Source organism: Carassius carassius, chromosome 47 (genome assembly GCF_963082965.1).
Source record: "Carassius carassius chromosome 47, fCarCar2.1, whole genome shotgun sequence".
Lineage (NCBI taxonomy): Eukaryota > Metazoa > Chordata > Actinopteri > Cypriniformes > Cyprinidae > Carassius > Carassius carassius.
The window spans coordinates 16,200,701-16,225,959 of NC_081801.1; the positions used below are offsets into that span (position 1 = coordinate 16,200,701).

General features: G+C 37.7%; 2 protein-coding genes across 2 annotated transcripts; both read right to left on the minus strand.

Annotated features, from left to right (window-relative positions):
* Positions 1-3,209: 3,209 nt before the first annotated feature.
* Positions 3,210-10,631, minus strand: LOC132130967 (post-GPI attachment to proteins factor 2-like). Its single transcript, XM_059542864.1, has 5 exons — positions 10,305-10,631; positions 7,795-8,044; positions 6,499-6,605; positions 5,382-5,490; positions 3,210-4,257 (listed from the first exon to the last, which is right to left on the minus strand). Exons 1-5 carry the CDS (start codon positions 10,470-10,472, stop codon positions 4,127-4,129), a joined length of 765 nt encoding a protein of 254 aa, XP_059398847.1. The 5' UTR covers positions 10,473-10,631; the 3' UTR covers positions 3,210-4,126.
* Positions 10,632-10,750: 119 nt separating this feature from the next.
* On the minus strand, positions 10,751-24,135 carry LOC132130966 (nuclear cap-binding protein subunit 3-like). The gene is made up of 13 exons (XM_059542863.1): positions 23,850-24,135; positions 23,358-23,423; positions 23,169-23,274; positions 20,802-20,927; positions 20,554-20,685; positions 20,277-20,446; positions 20,084-20,192; positions 14,256-14,355; positions 13,536-13,645; positions 13,041-13,356; positions 12,689-12,870; positions 11,776-11,958; positions 10,751-11,701 (listed from the first exon to the last, which is right to left on the minus strand). Exons 1-13 carry the CDS (start codon positions 24,030-24,032, stop codon positions 11,412-11,414), a joined length of 2,073 nt encoding a protein of 690 aa, XP_059398846.1. The 5' UTR covers positions 24,033-24,135; the 3' UTR covers positions 10,751-11,411.
* Between the last annotated feature and the right edge of the window lie 1,124 nt (positions 24,136-25,259).

Genomic DNA, 25,259 nt, shown 5'->3' on the forward strand with positions numbered 1-25,259 from the left:
TCATTGCCTGGCAGCTAGTCGGCTTTACTTCCTTGTGGTGGGGAAACTGTCTGGCAGTCCCTTCAGGAAACAGAGGTCCCAGCATGCACTGCGCCACATTCAACTCTTCATTCTTTTCTTCCTCAGCACTCCAGGGCGGGGCTTCAGAACCTTTTTAGAAAACAAAGCACTCTCTTCACTTGATGACTGATTTGGGTACAGCTTGTGTCGATTTAGTTAGCATCAGTCCTAAATGAGCCATTAACGTAAAGGAAGGAAGCTTTCAATTGGCCAAAGATTCAGGTTAACGTGTAGATTTCAAGGCTCTGGGATTCATCAACAAGCTCAAATGAAAATCATTTTACCTTCATTTGTTTGGTTCAGATGAATGCATGACGTATGAATGTATTAGGGTGCCTTCCTATATACAGGTTGTATGTCAAATTTAGAAGCCAAGGTATTTTCATTTAAGCTGTAATTTTTTTTCTTTTCTGTAATGTTTAGCCTATTAGCATTAGATCAAATGCTAGTTGAAGATCATAGTAGTCAAGAAGATCATTTTGTGACTCATCAAGGACAGAATACATTCACAGCAAATAGAGAAACACTTTATTGTACATGAATCATGATGTATGTATGTGTGCTCTTGGCCATAAATGTATAAGAAATCCCAAAGTCATGTGAAAGTAATACTTTTCAAGCCCTGAATAATTCAGCTGAGAGTTGTGTGGATGCTACATGTCAGTTAGTCTCACGGAACAGGATCCTCAGATAAACTGTCCTGTCCCATTAAAGAAATCTGCATCTCTGACCGTGACTTTGTCTGGCTGACGTTTTGAAAACAGAGGACACTTCTATTGACTTCCAGATTCCACAGTCACCATATCTTGCCTCAGCTTCTTGAATCATTAATTTTATTCATTTTATCACTCGTCTTGTATGCATTTTTGCCTCACTAAACAAAACAGACACCTCAAAACCTTAAAAGGTAATTCCCCCAAGACAATTTTATATCAAATATTTATCAATTTGTAATTTATACAAATGAATATCACTTTTGTTTTGCATTTTGATTCGAATTTGTATCCTAATAAACATCCTACTACAATTCTGAAATGCAGTCATTTTTAGCAATGTTACATTGTTTTATCAAATCATTTGAAAGAAAGTTTTCGACATATGCAGCCTTGTTCTCTTCCTACATTTCCATTTAACATCAAGAGTCAACAAGATTTGTTTAATTAATTTAATTAATTAATTTAATTTAGTTAAATAATTTAATATAGTCATTATTTTTCTTGAGAAGTTGCATTTTCAGCAACCATCACTCCATTCTTCAGTGTCATGTGATCCTTCACAAATCATTCTAATATGATTTAGTAAACTTCCCTTTTTATCAATGTTGAAAACAGTTGCACTGCTTAATATATTTATGGATAAGCAGAAATCTTTTGAACTATTATGTCTTTATCATCACTTTTGATAAATTCAATGCATCCTAGCTTAATAAAATTATTAATTTCTTACAAAAAAACTTTTGACCCAAGCTTTTGAATAGTAAAATAAGTCTTTAAATAACAAATTTCATAAAACTACTAGATATGATTTCATTAAATTATTTTATTTAAAAACATCCAGTCATATTGATTTACAGATTAAAAGAGGAAGCAGGTATAGTGTATTTAAATACAGTTTGCCGGATCATTTCCCTATCTGACTTTGATAGTGACACAACACTAAACATATAGAGTGAACCTGATGTCTGGGCCTTCTCTCTCTTTCTCTCTCTCTCTCTCTCTCTCTCACACACACACACACACACACACGCCTTTTTGGCAAACCACAAAAAAGTATGTTACAAAAAAATGACAATTCTGATGAGATCTCAAGTCTCATGTTGTGACAAACCTGTATGACTCCTTTCTCCTGCGGAACACAAAATAATCATTTTTGTCCAAAGAGTGAAAGTTCAGAAAACTGCATCATACAGGTTTGGAATAGGATGAGAGTGAGTAAATGATGAGAGAATTTTTTTCATTTTGTGTCAACCATCACTTTAACTATCTGTCTGCCAGATTCTGTTTAAACTAACTTTTTGGAAAGGTCAGAGCTGGTAAGTGAATTTGGACCATCAGGAATGCTGGAGAAGGGATTTCCTTTAGTGCTCTTCAGCATGCAAGCTTCCTTTATCAGCGAGTAAATAAACAACACTCCCAGTTTGGAATCAGAATCAGTCATCCTCTCTATTTTTACCCTGACACTGGACATATCAGATATGGAACTAAGTTTTAAGGGCTTAATCTCTCATCTAGCATCTACGTCAATGCAAGTGTAATATTCAGCATTTCTGTTGTCACTCATAATCTTGTGCATGACCAGAAATTGCCCCACTCTCTGCTACCTGACCGCTCTTATTTGACTGGGAAATTAGCTCCTGGTACCTCTGTTTGTTTTCCAAGCGCTAACAGTGACTCTTTTGTCTGTTTAGCTTCATTCATTTGTTTGCCTGTTCCTGTGTAAAGTTATGACTTTAGCATCACTAACAGCTACTCTGCTATATCATGACCATCTTCTCTTGACATACATGAAATTATTTTGAAATGAAGAGGGAAAAATTTAAAGAAAGAAAGAATAAGTCTAAAAAAGTATAAAATTGCTATAAAACATGAAATTAAAATGTAACATTTTTTAAATAAGAAACTACAATGCTACAACTAAATTTAATCATCAGAAAATTAAATCACGCATAGACTGACAAATTAAGTTAACACTATTTTACAGTGTACGTTACATGTACTTAATATAATAATAACAATAAATTATGCATAATTACAACCAACTTACCCTAAACCAAATCTAACCCTATTCATACAATAAGTATTGTTCTTAATAAATATTATTCAGTACTTAATTGTATTATTACACTTAAAACAAGGACACCTTAAAAAAAAGGTTAACCTTTATTTTAAGGTGTCCTTATTACAGTGTGATTATACATTTAAGTACTGAGTAATATTAACAAACTAGAAGTACTTACTATATGGTTACAGTTTGGTTACTTGCATGTAATTATGCATAAATTATTGCTATTATAATAATAAGTTCATATAACGTGTAACAAGGACACCTTAAAATAAAGTCTAACCAAATAAACCTTAAAAATATAAATATTCCAATAATACAGATAAATAAATAAAAACAAACATCAGCCATTATATCTAGTAAATATGCATATGCTGATCTCAGAAACGATCCATTTACTTTTCATCCAAATATTTATTTGACACCGATTTAAAAACAGTATTTTTGGTACATCATAAAAAAGCATTATTATATGCAGTCATGATAACAACATCTCGCTGAACTCGGCCACTGGTGATTTATGAGAGGGGTCACATGACACATTGCACTGTAGCAGTTTTCACATTCAACCAATGGCAATGAATTGTGTACTAAGAGCCCATGTCGTTCATGATCAATAACTGCACTACATTTGACCATAAAAAAAATATGTACAAACTTCACAATGCTCTCTAGCCCCTATAGAAGGTACGCAAGAAATGCTGTGCAAAAGGCAGTTTAGAATGACTTTTGACATGATTTACAGTAGCGTTTACAAAGAGAAATGTGTGGTGTGGCTGAACCGAATGTCTTTCAGTAGTACCAGCAGTCAGTGTGTAGAAGCTTGTGACACAGCAGCTGCAAACCAACTCACACGTCATCAAATCCATCATCACTCCTCAGACTTCAATTACTGTTACATTTGGAAATATGTACAAATAATAAGCACATATATTAAAGTTTGAGTGAAACCGATGTATGACCCTGACAAACCCATTAGAAAGAGACAGACATGGCACTTCACACTTAGCTAAGTAAAAAATGTATTTGACTAGGACATAATCAGCCGTTCCAAGTCCACCTGAATAAACAATGGAACTGTTCAAATTGTAGCACACCACTGACGATGATCTTTGAAATGACATCTGTCATTTCTGAAGCGAGATAAAAAACCATATGTCAAGGTCTCTTTCTACGCATTCATGCATTGCTCTATCAGTGTCGACCCTAAATCAGCAGGAGTGCCGCCCGCAGAGCCCTAGTGTCTCAAGTTTCAAGGAGATGATGCAAGTGATCACTTCCTGTGTCAGAAGCGCTTTCCCTCTGGAGGTGTTGCAACCATCACCTCCTTACCTCCAAAGTCCCAGTAGGCAGTCATGTGGAAGGCCATGTTGGACAGCACCACCAGATACTCACACAAAGCAAACAACGTGTAAACTGCCATAGAGAGAGACAACAGAAATTACTGAAGAGTGGTAAATCAATGTCAATATATTTAAATTAAAGGAATAATTCACCCCAAAATAAAAATGTACTCATCCTCAAGCCATGCAAGAAGTAGATGATATAGATAGACGTAGATTTTTTTAATCGGAACAGTTTTTGATAAATGTATAATTACTTGCTCACCAACAGATCCTATCCTTTGTAGTGAATGGGTGCCGTCAGAATGAGAGTCCAAACAGCTGATACAAACATCAAAATAATTCATTCAAGTGGATGGACTGGAGTCATGTGGATTACTTCTGGATTATTGAGATGTTTATATCAGCTATTTGGACTCTCATTCTGATGGCACCCATTCACTTCAGAGGATAAAAAGGTGAATCTGTTCTGATGAAGAAATAAACTCATCTACATCTTGGAAAGCCTGAGGGTGAGTGCATTGCCAATAATTTTTCATTTTTGGGTAATATTACAAAATGGATATTCAATTTGAAAACTGAGGTTAACATAAAGACAAAAACAGGATAATAATGATTAAAAATATACAGTGCCATTTAAAGTTTGGGTTTAAGTTTTTTTTTTTTTTTAAGAAATGAATACCGTTATTCAACAAGGATGCATTAATTTGATAAAAATAACTTGAAAAACTTATCATGGTTTCCACAAAAATATTAAGCAGCAGATTTCAACATTGGTAATAATGAGAAATGTTTCTTTGGCAGCAAATCAGCTTATTAGAATGATGATCATGTGACACTGAAGAATGAAGTAATCATGCTGAAAATTCAGCTTTGCCATCATAGTAATCATCTATTTTAAATTTTTTATTTGTTTTTACGGTATTTTTGAGCATGCTAATAATAAATGCAGCCTTGGTGAACATAAGTGACTTAAAAAAAAAAAAAACATACTACGGTATACTGGTTTGGAAAAACAAAGGTTATTAACTAATCTCAATTTTTGGGGGTGATCTATCCCTTCAAGAACTTCAAAAACAGGTTATCGATTATAATTTGTAAGAATTAGTGAGTTCGTGTTAAACCATGTATGGATCGTGTGTTGAGTGGAACATGGGTGGGGTAAATGACACAGAACGGTGAAGACGGTGCACTCACTTCCTGCTTCACAGTAAGTGTTGTGCCGCTTGTAGAAATAGGCAGCCAACAGACAGAAGAAACCGTTGAAGAGGAAGAGGCGGAACTTCTGGCGGTATGACATCATCTCCTGATGTCAAAGAGGGTTTGATGCAGCAGAGAAAAAGAGAAGAAAGAAGAGAAAAAGGAGAAAGAAGACACACAATGTCATCAGTTCTCTTCTGCAACTTTATGTGGGGCAAGCAGGTGGAACGAAGTTCTGTGAGAGCACGGCAACCACTTCCCCCCAAGCACACAAACCCTGCTGCACTTTTACAGCAATAGAAATATAAAGCTTCACTGTGGTCACTGACACATTAAACCCCCATGATTCTCACCCAGCAGCAGCAACACCTTTTATTAGAGCTGTTCTCGTGGTGTCAAGATCACTGGGGTGTTAAGAATATATCTGAATAATCACTATAACTGAATGTGCGAGCTGAATCTAAAAATGGTCATACAAGCTGGTTTCATCCAATCAGAAAAGGATTTGCATGTATGGATTGTTCAAAAGCTAAACTTGTCCAAATAGGCCCTACATTTAGGTTGAAACAAGTAGTTTTTTTAAAGCATGCTCTTTATAGTATTAATGAAATCCAGGCATACCACAACTACCATGTTGTAACTGCCAGCCAAATATGTATATTTGGATGCAGCATTTGTCTTCCATAAGTATTCCATTTTTATAATTTAAATCAACAGCTAGTCCAAATAAATTAATAGATACAACATGAAAAAAATAAATATACACCTAATACACATGGGATTTTTCCTGTTTCAATATAAATCACTATTTGTTATTTTTATTTATGCAAATTTAAAACCAGAGCAAGGCAGCTTACAAAAATATATATATAGCTATAGAGTTAATGCATATTTCATGTGAGATTGGCTTATACTGCCCTCTGCTGGTCTAATTATAACAGCTGTTGTTAAAAAAGTACATGCCCATAATACAGAGAAGTCCGTTCAGTCATCTTTATTAATTTCTCAATTTGGTTGCAGCATACAAGCACACTACAGAAAACAAACGCACAATCATGCTAAAAGCTATTTCCTTTAAATTAAACAACTTTACAGCTGAGTGAAACTCAGTTACCTCTGAACTGAGGGAATACTTCGCTATCAAGGACCACAGCCTGCAGGTGCACAACATGTGGACCAGGGAGCTGCCGATAAACAAGATGAAGCCGCTCTTATGGACACCTGTGGACCATATATACACAGACATAGCATTAAAAACCAAACGGACATGTACAAAATGCTTGTTTTACAGGTAAAATGAATAAAAATTCACACACAAACACACACAAAAACGCCCACTGAAAATAATTTTTGCATTTAAAAAAAAAATGAACTTGTTTTTCCATAGCAAAATTTTCTTGACAATTTATGCATGTTTTATTATTCTATAGTGCAATAAAAAAATTTCATGTCCTAACACAACATTCTTTATTATCATTATTATAATTGAAATGAACAAATTAAATGCTGGTGTTATTATACACTTCCGTTCAAAAGTGTGGGGTTGGAAAGTTTTTTTTTTTTTTTTTTTTAAGAAATTAACTTATATTTAGCAAGAACACATTAAAATGATCAAAAGTGACATTAAAGACATTTAAGATTTCCTTTTCAAATAATCACTGTTGCTTTGAACTTTCTATTCATAAAAACAAAAAACAACAAAAAAAAACATCACATTGAAACATAAATTGTATCTTGGTTTAAAAAAAAAACATTAACCAGCACAACTGTTTTTCACACTGATAAAGGTTTCTTAAACAGCAAATCAGCATATTCAAATGATTTCTGAAGGATCACGTGACACTGAAAAATTCAGTTTTGCCATTTACAACAATACATTTCATTAAAATACATTAAAATAGAAAACGGTTACTTTAATAATATTTCATAATATTACTGCACATTCAATCAAATAAATGCAGACTAGGTGAACATATGAGAAAAAAAAACTGTATGTGTACATAATCCAAGTAAAATCAATACTACTATAATGCATACTTAATTATGCTTTACAAATAAACTTTTCAATGTAAGTGATAATTATTTTTTGTATTACAGTAATGATAGTTTTGGACTACAATACGCTATTCAGAACTGGGAGGAGAGAGGGTTTCTTTTTAATGAAAATAATGTCAAATGAAAAGAAAAAAGATCATACAATCTCATCATACAATGAGGTACCACACAGGTAACAACTGAGGTGTTTAAAAGCTTACTTTTTGCATCTCCAGCCAATTACAAACAAGCTATATTTAACTAATTGATACAAAATTTATAATTAAAAGCACATTTAAGCAATCCAGCAAGAGCCCTCTGTATCTGCATGTGTGTTCAAACACGACTCAAGGCTTCGGTCCAAAAAGGCACTTACTGTAGGTCTCATTGGAGGAGACGTAGGTGAGCAGAAGCAGCCCTATATTTTCACTTAAAGCTAAGAGGAATGTGAGGCCACTCAAAAGCTGCTCCATCAACCTCTTGGAAAAGCGTCCGTGGTAAAAGCTCAAATATGCTGCTGCCACCAGGAAGCGCGGGGCAGAATGCAGGCCAATGCTGAAACGCCAGATGTAGCGCTCTGGTGTCAGACTAATGGCTGCGCTGATGGATGGGAGGTAGTTAGGAACCTGTAGAGGATTTTTAAAAGATCTTCATTACCATGTCACTGCAAGTTTGGATATACTGTTGAGAATGTGCTGGGTGAAACAGGGACATCCTAAACACGGTTACAAATACAAGCCATTCATTCTTCATAAAATGGTACCAAAAAAAACAACCTTAAATAAATTACAATTATTTAAGCATCAAGGAATTATTTTTGGATTTCATCTGTTAAACATGTTAAGATGTAATAAGATGAATAAAACCTGAAATCTCATCCCACGAAATGTTTTCATCTTTCAATCTATATAGATCAAAAAAATAATAATCAACTGAGCCTACAGAACTGTTTAGATTGATTCCATCTATCGAATAAATTGCCACCACTGTCAAAATAGTACAGTGTTGACAAAATATCCTTATTTTGCACATGCACTAACGAATTCCAAACAATTTCTTCACAATTTGCGTGCTAAATATAATGTTTGTATAATATATATATATATATATATATATATATATATACACACTCGCCTAAAGGATTATTAGGAACACCTGTTCAATTTCTCATTAATGCAATTATCTGATCAACCAATCACATGGCAGTTGCTTCGATGCATTTAGGGATGTGGTCCTGGTCAAGACAATCTCCTGAACTGATGTGAAAGAAAGGTGATTTAAGCAATTTTGAGCGTGGCATGGTTGTTGGTGCCAGACGAGCCGGTCTGAGTATTTCACAATCTGCTCAGTTACTGGGATTTTCACGCACAACCATTTCTAGGGTTTACAAAGAATGGAGTGAAAAGGGAAAAACATCCAGTATGTGGCAGTCCTGTGGGCGAAAATGCCTTGTTGATGCTAGAGGTCAGAGGAGAATGGGACGACTGATTCAAGCTGATAGAAGAGCAACTTTGACTGAAATAACCACTCGTTACAACCGAGGTATGCAGTAAAGCATTTGTGAAGCCACAACACACACAACCTTGAGGCGGATGGGCTACAACAGCAGAAGACCCCACCGGGTACCACTCATCTCCACTACAAATGGGAAAAAGAGGCTACAATTTGCACGAGCTCACCAAAATTGACAGTTGAAGACTGGAAAAATGTTGCCTGGTCTGATGAGTCTCGATTTCTGTTTAGACATTCAGATGGTAGAGTCAGAGTTTGGCGTAAACCGAATGAGAACATGGATCCATCATGCCTTGTTACCACTGTGCAGACTGCTGCTGCTGGTGGTGGTGTAATGGTGTGGGGGATGTTTTCTTGGCACACTTTAGGCCCCTTAGTGCCAATTGGGCATCGTTTAAATGCCACAGCCTACCTGAGCATTGTTTCTGACCATGTCCATCCCTTTATGACCACCATGTACCCATCCTCTGATGGCTACTTCCAGCAGGATAATACACCATGTCACAAAGCTCGAATCATTTCAAATTGGTTTCTTGAACATGACATTGAGTTCACTGTAATAAAATGGCCCCCACAGTCACCAGATCTCAACCCAATAGAGCATCTTTGGGATGTGGTGGAACAGGAGCTCCGTGCCCTGTATGTGCATCCCACAAATCTCCATCAACTGCAAGATGCTATCCTATCAATATGGGCCAACATTTCTAAAGAATGCTTTAACCCTTGTGCATTGTTCAAATTCACTACCCTTTCGTTATGTTCCAGATGAAAACATCCACTCAATTAAACTGCTGTAAAAATGTGGCAGATTCATATTTTTTCTCAATTATTGTTTTTGCATAAATCTGTTAATCAACTTCAGTCCTGATCAAAACTACTAAATGTTTTTTTAAAAATCCAAGATTTTGTGAAATCATGCACCTGATGGAATTTACCGCTGAATTTGCGGTAAAGTGAATTAGTGAATTTGCCCAGAGTGTACCGTTAGGTTTTTGAATAATTTCAAAGCATTTTACCAAAATATGGGACAAAATAAGATTTGTCACCATTAGCTCAAACACAGAGAAAGTAGTGGCCAAAATAAGACTCAACTTTACCCCCTAGTGGACGAAAACGTCCCCAACAAAGCATAAGGGTTAAGCACCTTGTTGAATCAGTGCCACGTAGAATTAAGGCAGTTCTGAAGGCGAAAGGGGGTCAAACGCAGTATTAGTATGGTGTTCCTAATAATCCTTTAGATGAGTGTGTGTGTGTGTGTGTGTGTATATATATATATACACACACACACACATACAAATATGCAGACATGGTTTTTGGGGTAAGGACAGATTTCTTTCCAGAGGGGATGGGAGTGTAGCAGTAACTGGTTCTCACTTGGCAGTGTGTGTAGGTCGCATCATTGTAGTGGTAGAGGACAGCCAGCACGATGCAGGCGATGAGGCCGAGCAGAGGCAGGCACACCGTGATCACCGCTAACCGGGTGAAAGGCACACGGATGAGAGGCTTGTCTCGATCCACAGATCCGTACGGAACCTGTTGCATCTTCCCTCAACCAATTACAGCTCCAGATGTGTCAACAGGTCCAGACCGACGACACGCAGCCCATTGGATGTGCGATGATGTGATAATTCATTAGTAACTCTACTCGGCCAAAACGTTGTTAAAACTCTAGATTCTCCGACTGCTATTCTGGATGTGTGACTACAGCTCGCGAACATTTCCGGTTCCGTGAAGATGATAGATTTCAAAATAAAAGTCTTAATACTGCGGGCAATCGTTTTTTTTTTAAATAACGTTAAATATTTTCTGAAACAATTCAGTGAGGGAAACGGTAATATATTTGCACATTACTGACAATTTACAATACAGATTTTCATATGCTGCTTTTGAACACTGACATGCAGTCACATATCAATTTCTAGACCCAATCCGATGTAAAAAATGATTTTTATTCAACATACAGTGTTTTTTCTTGTATTTTTCACTGACCACATATATTTAGGGATTGCAGACCATTCCTTTGGGGACAGTTATCTTTACATTGGCTACATTATGTGCCCCTTTCATAGCACTGTGTACAATGAAGCACTGATCCATTCAGGTCCAGTAAATATAGAATTCTTGCACCAGAGAAACAAAAAAACCTCAGACCATTGGGTTCTCCACATCAAATGCACAGTGTTACGACAGTCTTAATAATGTAACATAAACGAAAACCAACCATACTGGCAAGATTTTAAAAACTGTACTGCTAACAGACAGTCCATCGAATCACGGGTTATTTTTGTCAAACTGGTGCATTAAAATGGGCCCTCAATTTGTGTTAAATACAACCAAATCATTTTCTATTAGTGGGAGTGTGGGAATGTTTAAGTATACATGTCAGGGTCTCTTGGCCCAGTCTATCACAGATTTTCTCCAACTCTCTTCCACAGCGTTCATCAGTCCTCCGATTCCCACACGTCCTACAGGAGGATTCATTCAGGAGTCACTGTCTGAGCCGTTGCTGCTGTCCTGACTGATCTCGATCTGCAGCGAGGGCAAGCTGTCCAGACGGCTTTTCTTCATCTTGTTGGACTGCTGCTCCTTCTGCTTGATCATTGCTCCCCACATCTTTTGCAGCTGAGTGTCATCCTCTTCATTGCCATCAACTCTGTCAGATTCCTTGTCATCTTGTCGCCTTATTCCTCTTGAGGAAGACGCTCGGGAAGAAGCCTTGTCATCTTCTTTGTTGTCCCTGTGAGACGGGCCGAGGCGGCTCCACAAGCCTCCTGAATAAAAACAAGTACTATTAGTATTAGGAAAAAAGTGAAGAGAACCAAAAGGGTACTGACTCCAACTATACCGGTTTTCTTGTCTTTCGAGGACTCTGAGAAGAGACTACGGCTCTCGAGTTTTGCAACTCCGAGTCGGCTGCGCACATCAGTCAAAGGCTCTCTCCGAGACACTGCGTTCCTAGAGATGACGGGAGAGACAGAGCGATGTCTCTCCGGAGAGTGTGGTCTTTTGCCTAATCTCTGTCTCACATCTGTGGAGAGAAAACATCCCTTCATTGCCCACATTTGCTCAGCACGAAAATGGTCAAACTTAAGCAATCCCGTAGATTTCAATTCAATTTTTCTTTTTAAGATCTTTTTTTAAACAAATAAAATTTAGATTGTGTCCATACAGAACACACCTATAGTAAACCTCTAGTAGAATAATCAATGACAAATTATTTATTTTACTGAAACACCCTGGGGCACACATTCAAAAGCAAAACAGGGTAACTACAAGCGGTTTAAAACACTCAACACGTTTTATTCAATACATACATGTTTACTGAATTTGGTTTATTTAATAGCATATCAATAAATAAGAATTATATTGCTTTTAAAGAAAGGTAATAAAAAGATTATTGTGATTGGATGTCGCATTAAATGGCAGATAGTCTCTGTAACCAAAATACCAATAATATCAAGGTCAAATGTATTATGCATAATGCAGACTTCTAATTATAATCAAGCCCAAAATTCACTGGAACTTTTATTTTGAAATGTTTATGCTTGACTACTTCCTGCAACTTATTCAAAGAGATGGAGATAAAATATGCAATCTTACAACCATCTACAACATATTACAATATATAAACACCATAAATATTCCTAGAAGGGGCCTCGGGATGACAAAGTATATAAAAAATGACTATTAAGATAATCTCTAATGAATATTACAATGCAAAACATTAAATCAAGACTTTTGTTTCATCAATAACTAACCCATCTTGCCACTTGTAGTCACTGGTGGGCATGATCTCTGCTGAGAGTGTCCCTGCCTCTTCTCCTCCAGTAACTGTCTCACATCGGTCACTTTGTCTGATGTAGACTTGGACGAGCCGCCTCCTCCTCCACCGCCAATGCGACTCTTAACACTGCTACTCGTCTCAGTCCGTATGGAGTTTCTAAACAGTAGAAGGGACAAAATGCACATTTCCCATTAAGAAACTTGATCACCATGAAATCTTTTCAGCATGAGGGACACATTTAGATCCAAATAGTAGGGAACGGAACGCAAATCCTAAACTGTAGCAACCTCTCTATCATTTGGAGACAAAAAGAAACCTGCACTCACCGAAGACTCCGAAGGTTGGTTTCTACCTCGTCGGCATACATGGTCATCTTCATGCTCTTTTTGGGAGAGGGTGTCGAGATCATTTTCAGTTCCAGATCGTAGTCCATCTCATCTGAATCTGAAGATTCAGGTGATGGGCCTCCTAAGCGACTACGCAGGTCTCCTTCCCCAAGCCGTGGCCCCCGTTCCCGGTCTCCCCGATCTCTGTACTCCACTACTCTATCGTCAGCATCCATGTCTTCCTCTCCATCATCCTCCTCTTCTTCCTCCTCTTCTTCTTCTTCAATAGGCTCTTCTGGCAGATTCACCAGGTCAGCTGAGAGAAGCAAGAGCTCAATTGACAAACCAAAAACAACGAACAGGACAAAGGTGTTTGTGATTTAAGAGAAAATGTATGTATTTTTTTAACGTCATGTCAGCAGCAAAGCTATCTTAATGGTGAAAACAGAATAAATACCAAAAGTACAAGTTTAAGGGTCATTAAGGGAGATTTACCAGAGTGTCGATGAGTGTAAGGTGGGGTGTGTCCCATGCTGTCTCCAATCAGAGGCTTTTTGGTCTTCAGAATGTCACGCTGGATTCTGCGCGTGTGATATTTCCGTTTCCTATAGAAGTTGACAATTCCAGATTATAAAGTCACCACACTTCAACCAGTTAATTAAGTGAACTGCAAAAAATTGCTCAGAAAAGTTAAGTTATACTACTATTCAAAAGTTTGGGGTAGGTAAGATTTTGTTTTTGAAATTCTTTCAAAGAAGTCTCTTATTTGCATTTATTTGATCAAAATGCCGTAAAAACTGTAATATTGTGAAATATTACAATTGAAAAATAAATCATATTTGAATATATTTTACAATTATTTATTCCTGTGACAACAAAGCTGAATTTAAAGCAGAAATAAATCTAATATGCTGATTTGGTGATCAATAAACATTTATTATTAACATTGAAAACAGCTGTGGTGCTTAATGTTTTTGTGGAAATAATTTTTTTCAGGATTCTTTGATAATAGGAAGTTAAAAAAAATAGCATTTATTTGTAACGATAAATGTCTTTACGGTCACATTTGATCTATTTAATGCATCCTTGCTTAATAAACAATTTTTTTAAAAAGCAACCAAACATCTGAAAGATAGTATAATTCTATGAAAACCCCTAACAACGTTTGCAGGTGCCGAATGTTTTTGTAACTAACAAATTCTATTTTTTTCTTACCAAGAGTTACTTAAGATCCCTTTCATGCCGCCATAGTTTGGATTCCCGTATTTCATGTAGTATCGACTTCTTCTGGCCGCACCCATCTCCTTTTTGTCATCTGATGGAAAATAACAGCCAACACTGTTAAAGGGTCCCTATTATGCTTTTTCACTTTTTTTAATTTTAGTAAGTGTGTATGTTTGGGCATAAAAAAAAGATCTAAAAAAGTATAAAACCTTAAAGTCCACTCCAAAGGGAAATATTTTGTTTAAAAAAAAAAATCCCTTTTCAAGAACTACAACGAACGGCTCGTTTGGACTACAGCATTGTCTTCCAGGTTTTGTGATGTCACAAAGTAGCCTATTAAGGCGGGCGTACATGGTGGAATTTTTCCTGTTGTACGAGCTCGCAGATGGTCGCGGCTCGTACCATGTAAGAACAACTACGTGGCGATCCGAGAATGTTTGGAGCACCTCCCGATAAATTTCAAACATGTCAAAAAAAAAATTGGATGCTGTCGGTTTAAATTCGTGGCGTATGTGCAGTTGAACGAGAATATTTGGGGATCCATCTGAAGTTGACCAACTAGAAGATGATAAAACCCACATATTATGTATATAAATAGTCTAATATATTATATATATATATATATATATATATATATATATATATATATATATATATATATATATATATATATATATATATATATATATATATATATATATATATGAATATATGAATGAATATGCCTGTTGAATATTCGGCACAACGACTAGAAATTCAGAAATGGCCTTCTCACCTCGAGTTGTTTACGAAGAACAGAAAGCCCATGCTTTTCGCTGCTTTTCAGGCACTTTCTTTGCCATGTCTTAGTTTCTTTTTTTTTGGCCTTCACAAGCCATAGCTGCCACAAAGAAAACTATTTCGTTCTCAGAATAAATTTTTTCATGAATGGCGCGAAACGTAATGCTTACATCAGAGTTTGTAAAATCGTAGTAAATTAGTATCGTGTGTGACTGCCTCCATATGATTGTCGGATAAACTCAATCGTGACATGTGCGAGGGCTCACAAAGTTCCGACTTTCAGAATCACACCGTGTATGGCTGCCTTTTGAAAATCATTAAAATAATTCCCACCTACGGAAATTCTAATGGCTGGGTAGGGATGGGTAGGCCTGGGCGATATGGAGCAAAAAATATATCTCGATATACAATATATATCTCTATATCTTTACAGGAAAAATAACCCCCCAAAAACTACTGCAAAAACATATGCCAAATATTACAGGTTTAGGGCCCTATGAAATGTTTTATTTTTTTCTTCACCATATGTTTTATTGTTACCTAATTCTGTTTTAGCATGTGTAATTATTTAAATGCATAAAGACAACTTAATTTGTTAATTTTTTTTTCTTAAAATAGCCTTATGAAATTTTTTTCCCCTCTGAAATTCTATGTATTTACATTTTTTTGGTTATCAAATGAAGGCATAAAACATTCATTTAATTTATCTTTTAATTATTGAAAAGTAAGCAAACTTTATTTTTTGGGAAACAAAATGGGATTTACTATTAAAAATAAAAATGTTGTGTGATTATTCCTTAAATTATGTTCGTTTCATTTTAATAATAGTAGTAGTAGGCTATGTACATTCTGCTGAACAATATTAATAGATTTCTGGCAAATACTTATCTTTAAACTAAACCAGACCAGATTTTGACGGGTTACCGTACCTTTACAGTTTTTTTTTTACCTTTACAGTTCTGTGTATGTGATACTACAGTCTATGATGTGATATATGACGCTAGTTTTACTCAAATCAAACAGTCAAATGCTCATGAAGTGACTCTCAGAGCTGTTCTGGAGATGTTGTTCAAGTGTTCACGTCCTTATTGAGTGAGACGACAGAAGCTGAAACAAAGTCCTTTCAAAGTGTCTCTGGCTGAAATCACCGCGAGCGTCACGCGCGCTTCTGTGTGTAAATAAACGAAGCTGCGCTTCTGCGCCATGAACACAGACATACTTTTGATTCATTCATTCAAAATTTTACAAATTCCATGACATTCCACGTTAAACTGTAAATTCCTTTTTTTGACTGGATTCCGTCCGCGTTTTCTGCATCGCGGAAATCATAGGGCCCTACAGTAGACATCTGCCTGCCGTTCGCCCGAAGCCTTAAAACCGAGGTATCTCCATATAATGGAGCCAGCACAACGCACTGGGACAGCTAACCAATCACAACACATTTTGTTTTTCTGAAGGCGGGCCTTCATCAAACCCAGAACTAAATTGAGCCGTTTGTGCCAGGCTGGGTAGAAAGGTATTTTAATAATACTTCATCGCATTATCAACAGGCATGTAGGCTACACTTCTTGTATTTAGTTTGGGCAACACAAGGTGACACTGTGACCTCAAAGTTTACAACTCGCTTACTCTGGCTCCATTACGATTATTAAGGTAAAACATACCCTTCTCATTACTGAATGGACAAAGAAATGTAGAAATTAATAAATAAATAAATAAAATGTGGAAATAAAAGTGCAAATAAATATGTATAAATAAAGAAAAGAAAATAAAATGTGAAAAAAACATACCGTATTTTTCGGACTATAAGTCGCACCTGAGTATAAGTCGCATCAGTCCAAAAATACGTCACGATGAGGAAAAAAACATAAGTCGCACTGGACTATAAGTCGCATTTATTTAGAACCAAGAGAAAACATCTACAAACCGTCTACAGCCGCGAGAGGGCGCTCTATGTTGCTTAGTGTAGGCTACAGGAGCACTGAGCAGCATAGAGCGACCTCTCGCGGCTGTAGACGGTAATGTTTTCTCTTGATTAATTTTTAGTTCATTTCTCTTGGTTCAAGTCAAATTAATTTTGATAATTATTTTGATGACTATAAGTCACACGACCAGCCAAACTATGAATAAAAGTGCGACTTATAGTCCGGAAAATACGGCAATTACGGAAATAAAAGTACAAATAATTTACTTTGTATATTTTTTTATTTTTACATTTCTTTGTATATTTTTTTTTCTAATTTTGTCAGGTTTGACAATCCGTAATATGGCAATGCTGGTAAGAAGACACAACCTTCTCGTTGCATTATGCTCTGCTCACATGCTCTGATAATAATAGCTTTGTAAGACTATAGATTATTTGGTTAGTTACTCAAAAAAGAATTAGTTATATCGGATTCTGTTGCACAGAATTAAATAAAAATAATATATTGATATTTACAACCCGAATTCCGGAAAAGTTGGGACGTTTTTTAAATTTTAATAAAATGAAAACTAAAAGACTTTCAAATCACATGAGCCAATATTTTATTCACAATAGAACATAGATAACATAGCAAATGTTTAAACTGAGAAAGTTTACAATTTTATGCACAAAATGAGCTCATTTCAATTTTGATTTCTGCTACAGGTCTCAAAATAGTTGGGACGGGGCATGTTTACCATGGTGTAGCATCTCCTTTTCTTTTCAAAACAGTTTGAAGACGTCTGGGCATTGAGGCTATGAGTTGCTGGAGTTTTGCTGTTGGAATTTGGTCCCATTCTTGCCTTATATAGATTTCCAGCTGCTGAAGAGTTTGTGGTCGTCTTTGACGTATTTTTCGTTTAATGATGCGCCAAATGTTCTCTATAGGTGAAAGATCTGGACTGCAGGCAGGCCAGGTTAGCACCCGGACTCTTCTACGACGAAGCCATGCTGTTGTTATAGCTGCAGTATGTGGTTTTGCATTGTCCTGCTGAAATAAACAAGGCCTTCCCTGAAATAGACGTTGTTTGGAGGGAAGCATATGTTGCTCTAAAACCTTTATATACCTTTCAGCATTCACAGAGCCTTCCAAAACATGCAAGCTGCCCATACCGTATGCACTTATGCACCCCCATACCATCAGAGATGCTGGCTTTTGAACTGAACGCTGATAACATGCTGGAAGGTCTCCCTCCTCTTTAGCCCGGAGGACACGGCGTCCGTGATTTCCAACAAGAATGTCAAATTTGGACTCGTCTGACCATAAAACACTATTCCACTTTGAAATAGTCCATTTTAAATGAGCCTTGGCCCACAGGACACGACGGCGCTTCTGGACCATGTTCACATATGGCTTCCTTTTTGCATGATAGAGCTTTAGTTGGCATCTGCTGATGGCACGGCGGATTGTGTTTACCGACAGTGGTTTCTGAAAGTATTCCTGGGCCCATTTAGTAATGTCATTGACACAATCATGCCGATGAGTGATGCAGTGTCGTCTGAGAGCCCGAAGACCACGGGCATCCAATAAAGGTCTCCGGCCTTGTCCCTTACGCACAGAGATTTCTCCAGTTTCTCTGAATCTTTTGATGATGTTATGCACTGTAGATGATGAGATTTGCAAAGCCTTTGCAATTTGACGTTGAGGAACATTGTTTTTAAAGTTTTCCACAATTTTTTTACGCAGTCTTTCACAGATTGGAGAGCCTCTGCCCATCTTTACTTCTGAGAGACTCTGCTTCTCTAAGACAAAGCTTTTATAGCTAATCATGTTACAGACCTGATATCAATTAACTAGATGTTCTCCCAGCTGAATCTTTTCAAAACTGCTTGCTTTTTTAGCCATTTGTTGTCCCCGTGCCAACTTTTTTGAGACCTGTAGCAGGCATTAAATTTTAAATGAGCTAATTAAGTGGATAAAAGTGTAAAATTTCTCAGTTTAAACATTTGCTACGTTATCTATGTTCTATTGTGAATAAAATATTGGCTCATGTGATTTGAAATTCCTTTAGTTTTCATTTTATTAAAATTTAAAAAACGTCCCAACTTTTCCGGAATTCGGGTTGTACTATTAATATATTTTAGTCAAATTTTATAATGTTACTTTCAATAAAAGTGTGATTATTTTATTGGCCTGTGTTTTTCTAATTCAGTATCATTGAAAGTATTAAGTTAAATTAAAAAGTCTTACAAAATTATTTCATAAAATAACAAATAATTATTACAAAGCATTTTGTGTATCAGTTCGGCCAAGTACATCTAGAATTTTTTGTTTCGGTTTCAGCACAGAATTTTGATTTCAGTGCATCCACTACTCCATGGGCCAGCAACATACGGCATGCAGAGGGATAATCGCTGGCACGCGAGCAATATGGAAAACTGCATAATGATGAATATTTGGAGGTAATAACGTCTCATAGTCACACAGCCTCTTAGGAGCTATAAATAAAGTGTAAGAATTAACTTGGCTAGTTTACGGATGTGTGTGTGACCGCTGCACATACTAGGCACTTCAGATCAAAGCCTCAGAGGTCTAACAGCGCTTGTCAATTTCAAAATGACTGAGATGGCCAATCAAATCAAAGTAGGCGGGGTTTACGGTTCACAGAAGCAGAGCACAAAGCGTCAGTTTAATGTTAAAGAGAGTGAGGTAAGATGAAACTGAAAATCAGCAACTTTTAACGATACGTTTTACAGCTATATCCAGTGATGCAAAGTACTCAATTTTTTTCCACAAATATGGCCATTTTGAGAAAGAAAGAGATAGTCTGCATCTGTGTCTCTTTTTTTAAGTTTAAAATTCAATTTAGGAAAAAATCTTTAGAAACTATTGGCATGAAATTCAATAGGCCTATTGTTTTTCTATTGTATCATTTAAAAATGTTTATTTACTGTACAGAATGCATTGGGGGGTAGGGGTGAGGTTAACCAGAAAATAAAATAAAGGCAAGTCATGCCGAAAAGGTTGCCGACCCCTGCCCTAGTCTGTTCTTTATCAACATTATCATCAAGTAATAAAGAGCTCCTGACACAATTCCTTTTATTTATAGGCAACACTCTCAAGTATGTTTCTCACCCTGGGTGGCAAAGCGCAACAACAGCTTGTTGCCTTTGAAGGGCTTGACTGTGGGCCGCAGATCATTTCGGAAAAGAGACTCTCGCTCCGGTTGGGAAAGCAGACTTGTCTAGAATGAAAAAAATGAAATAGAATTTGCATTGAAAAAAAAAAACATACATTTGAATTACCATCAATAATCTGACTAGCTTACCTCTGCGGTTTCCTGTGTTTTCTTTTCGGTTTCTTCCTCAATGTCGCTAGCTTTACCCTCACTGCCATCACTGTTCCTGCTCTTATCTGCTTTCACCACCTCATCTTCGCCATCATCATCTACCTCGCCTTCCTCCTCCTCATCATCATCAGAGCCATGGTTTCGCCGAGCTGATCAGCAACAATGAGAGTTTTGTTTCACAACATTTTGTGAAACACAGCGTCTATTTCAAGGTTACACAATGAAATCACAGGACTTTTATAAAGAGAAGACAAACCTTTCTGCGGCTGGACTGAAAGTTCAGATGGTTTCGAGCTGTCAGTGTTTGTGACCTCTTTTTTGTCTGGCATCCGACTCAAGTTAATGAGAGCTCTGGATGAAGTGATGTCGTCTAGCCACACCACATTGCCTGGAAACGAGTGATTTGACTATGAGCACCACAATCCAGCTTTAAACAAAACTTTACATGTTTCCAATTCAGATTTCTATGCATCCAATGTATAATTAATGACAGTGTGTACTTACAGGAAGTGTCATCTATCCACTCAATGTGGGCAGGTGGATACTCTTTAAAGTAGCCAAAAACATCCTGAGTGCTCATGTCATCGACTCCACTCATGTGTAGGGCTTCCAGACGCAAATTCGGGATCGCTAAAGAGAGAGTGGGACAGATGTTAAAGGGATAGTTCACTAAGAATGAACACTGGGTCATCATATTCTCAACCGAACATTGTTCCAAACCTATATGGACAATAATAATAATAATAATAATAATACATTTAACAAAAAAACAAACAAACAAAACAAGTTGTTTATGGTCTGTGCAGCTTCTTTTAACAAGAAAATACATTTTGTACACACTTTCCACAACACAACAAAATGACAACACTTCATGAATGCCCATAAATGAGAAAAGGTCTTTTTAAATTAAACATGCACATATGAATTGCTCACAATATGATGTATAACTAGGCCTGTCATGATGGCCGATTAATCAATTAATCACACGATAAAAAAAATGAGCTCAATAATACTTTCGGCCCCGATATTTATTTATTTATTAAAAAAATGTAACATGTCACGATGTGGGGTTAGTCTGGAGCGTAGCCTGTGGACATCCCGCGGCAGACACACCCTCTCCGATTGCACAGATGTCTCGGGAATAAAGAGATAACGTCTCACTAGAGTGACCAGCTTTGGGAAGCGCCTTACATTTGCTTGTGGATGTTTGCGTCTCAAGTGATATTGCATTGTACTTGCACTACTGCTTTATTTTAATACCGTGTAGGGGTGCTCCGATCACGATCGGCCGATCATTAATTCGCATCTCGTCAGTAAAGCCGGTTCTCTAATCAGCGGTAAATTCCATCAAGTGCGTGATTTCACATAGAGCAGCTGTTACTACACAGAGCCGTTGTTAACTGAGAAGATGCGCAAATCCACGTTCATTTTCAGCGTTTATTTCTTCTCAGTTAACAATGGCTCTGTGTAGTAACAGCTGCTCTATGTGAAATCACGCACCTGATGGAATTTACCGCTGATTAGAGAACCGGCTTTACTGACGAGATGCACATTAATGATCGGCCGATCGTGATCGGAGCCCCGCCTAATACCGCGTAGCATATTTTGCAAGTAACTTCGTTGCCCTTTCTCTCGAAATGGGCCTACTTTTCGCTCGCTTCATTTGGCTTGCTCAGCTAAATATGTCTGTAGGTGTATAGTTGCATGTGTCAATGCGCCCAGTGAGTTAACACACACACACACACGCACGCGCATCGTTTTCTCCTCCTTTCCAAAGCGAGAAACATAATATAACATACAAAATTAATTAAATTAATGAAATTCTGTGTATTTACATTTTTCTGGTTATCAAATGAAGGCATAAAACATTCATTTAATTTATCTTTTAATTATTTAAAATTAAGCAAACTTTATTTTTTGGTAAAGGGGATTTACTATTAAAATAAAACATGGAAGAAATGTTGTGAGATCATTCCTTAAAAAATTATGTTTGTATTTCTGTCAAATACTTTTATTTTGACGGGTTTACCATTACAGTTCTGTGTACGTGATACTACAGTCTGTGATATGAGCTAGTTTTACTCAAATCAAACGGTCAGATGCTCATGAAGTGCAGTTCTGGCGATGTTCCTCATGTGTTCACGTCTTTATTTAGTGAGAGGAAAGACGCTAAAATCAGCGCAAGCGTCACGCGAGCTTCCGTGTGTTTAATGAATGAAGACGCGCTTCTGCGCCATTCATTAACACAGACACGCAGAACATGCAGGATTCATATTTAAATAGACTTTTCGGGGCTAATATTTGCAGATATTAGTCCATATCATGATTTGATGTAAGTGTGTGACCTACTGTTGATTAATTCATTCAAAATTTGACAAATCCCGTGACATTCCGCGTTAAACTGTTAATTCCGTTTTTATGACTGGATTCCGCGATTCCGTCCGCGTTTTCTGCATCGCGGAAATCATTGGGCCCTACAGTAGGCATCTGCCTGCTGTTCGCCCTACGCCTTAAACCCGAAGTATCTCCATATAATGGAGCCGGTGGCCCTTTTTTTTTTTTTGACTAGTTAACTACACGCGAGGGAAGAGAGGACATAAGCAAGGAGGCGGGGGCGAGCACAGCACACAGAAGGCAAACAAGCAAAGTGGCGGAATCGGAATTATAAACAATATATCGATATATATGATATGTCAAAATCCATATCGTGTTTAAAAAATATCTCGATATATTTTAAATATCGAGATATCGCCCACCCCTAGTGACAGCCCTATTTATAACAAATTTAATTTGAAAAACAGACTGGGTGAATTTTTATTTCATGCTGACTTTAAATCAATTGTTGAGCTATAGTTGTGTAAGACTTCTTACCTTTCTTCAGCAGATCCCGGTCTAGAACAACATTCCTCTGTGCCAGATTTTCCTCTGCGCTAAAATGAAATCTTCTTGCACGCTTCTCCTTTTTCTCAATGGCCTCCTGAACATGTACAAATGTTGTGAACAACAGGCAGCTTACATTAGTAGACGACTGATATATTCACACAACCAGCTGACACTTACCTTAGACGTGACATCGATTCCAGTGATGAAGGTGCCAGCCTTATTCTCATAGCGTCTGCTGGTGTCCTGTGCAAATCATAGAGGGAAACATGTGATGTGATCAGCACACACAACAGAAGCTTTTCACTTGTTAGCATTAGATTCAAGGTGATCACATTTTCTACAATATCCTGTCTTAAATGCTGTCTTACTAAACCAGAATAATTTCAGTTCTTAAACAATTAACGTTAGTATAGAAATAACAGTGCACTAACGTTAAATGAAAAGTCAGGAAACCTAGGCCAGAGATTTACATCACTTTCCCAAGATCCTTCTAAACAACAGACCATCACTGCGCATTATGCAAATGTGGCATAAACCCACTACCACAACCTGTTCAAAAGTAGGAATAGTGGCCTATCTCTGAACTCAACACCACGTTGGCTTCACCAACGACCGGTTTACTGTACTACGCGAGGCCGTGGATTAAATGAGGCCTACGGACTTACTCACCGGCAACAGCTCCTTTAAACTTCGGCGAACAGAGATGGACTCCAGCTCCGGGTCTCCCTCCTCCACCTCCATGGGCTCCGCTTCCTGGGCATCTCGATCGGAGACCGATTCCGAGTCTGACTCCGACCGATCGGACGCGCTTTCCGACTTCACAGACACCCGCAGGCTGCGCACCTCCGCCATGATTGATCACTCACTTAAACGAAATAGCGGCTAACAGCTAACTCTCAATGAAGTGAACGGAGCCTCGCACTAGCTGTGCTAACACTGCTCTCGAGCCTCGCGACACACACACACAGCTCAGGAGACGGACGCTGTATGGCAAGCCGTTGTAACATTTAATCTTTAAAGAGTAACTAAACCCTAAACCAACTTTTTTTAGTTAATGATCTATAAGAATGGGGCTTTATTAGTGCTGTTCATTGATTCGAGTAACTTTTTTGACATTTGAGTATAAAGTGTTTTAATTCTACAATATATGGTGTAAAAACGTGTGAGTGCTGCCCTCTTCAGGTTGAACGGTGGCTACTGCAGTTGATTTTTCCTATTGGATGTTGCGGTGGCAAGTGACGTAAACGGTGGCAGGTGACAGGTGACGTAAGCAGTTTCCAGCTAACCACGCCCCTTGGTATGAGCTACCACGCCCTTGGCAGTATAAAACCATCAAAATCACTGTAGTGAGTCAGGAGCTGGAATTGCGAGTATTGGTAATGACCAGGATAGACTATTATAGCATCTATTTAGCATAGCAATTATATAGTTATTTAGATCTTCAAGTAAGCGTAGATTTATCTGTATTTAGTACAGTGGTCAGGATGGTACGGAGGTGTGTTGCTAGTTGCGACAGCACTGCTGGACTGCATAGTTTACCAGCAGACTTTAAAATTAAGCGCCAGTGGTTGCATGCACTTGGCCTGGAAGACCACAAGTTCCCGCCTAGAGCTTGAGTGTGCAAACTGCATTTTACACGGGATTGCTTCTCCAGCGCAATGGAGGTGGAAATGGGCTTCTCCACACAGCTTGTGCTGAAAAGCGACGCGGTGCGGGAGTTAAGACAGCAGTTTGAGCCAGCGGCTCGAATTGATATGAACAGACACCTCGACATCCTCCACTTCAGGTGAAGGTGGGGGAGAAAAGTCCTCTACTTCAAATGATCGCTCTGTTGCAAAGCTACTTGCATCATTAGGGAAGTCGTGGCCTAATGGTTAGAGAGTCGGACTCCCAATCGAAAGGTTGTGAGTTCGAGTCCTGGGCTGGCAGGAATTGTGGGTGGGGGGAGTGCATGTACAGTTCTCTCTCCACCTTCAATACCACGACTTAGGTGCCCTTGAGCAAGGCATTGAACCCCCAACTGCTCCCCGGGCGCCGCAACATAAATGGCTGCCCACTGCTCCGGGTGTGCTCACAGTG

What these genes read in the sequence shown, in the direction of transcription:
- LOC132130966 (XM_059542863.1), bottom strand. Translation starts at nt 24,032, where the DNA reads ATGGCGGAGGTGCGCAGCCTGCGGGTGTCTGTGAAGTCGGAAAGCGCG. An exon ending in GTTTAAAGGAGCTGTTGCCG is followed by an intron (nt 23,424 to 23,849) that starts GTGAGTAAGTCC and finishes TGATTTGCACAG; the next exon opens with GACACCAGCAGACGCTATGA. An exon ending in GGGATCTTAAGTAACTCTTG is followed by an intron (nt 13,646 to 14,255) that starts GTAAGAAAAAAA and finishes CAACTTCTATAG; the next exon opens with GAAACGGAAATATCACACGC.
- LOC132130967 (XM_059542864.1), bottom strand. Translation starts at nt 10,472, where the DNA reads ATGCAACAGGTTCCGTACGGATCTGTGGATCGAGACAAGCCTCTCATC. An exon ending in AGTATTCCCTCAGTTCAGAG is followed by an intron (nt 5,491 to 6,498) that starts GTAACTGAGTTT and finishes CTTTGACATCAG; the next exon opens with GAGATGATGTCATACCGCCA. An exon ending in CACTTACTGTGAAGCAGGAA is followed by an intron (nt 4,258 to 5,381) that starts GTGAGTGCACCG and finishes TCTCTATGGCAG; the next exon opens with TTTACACGTTGTTTGCTTTG.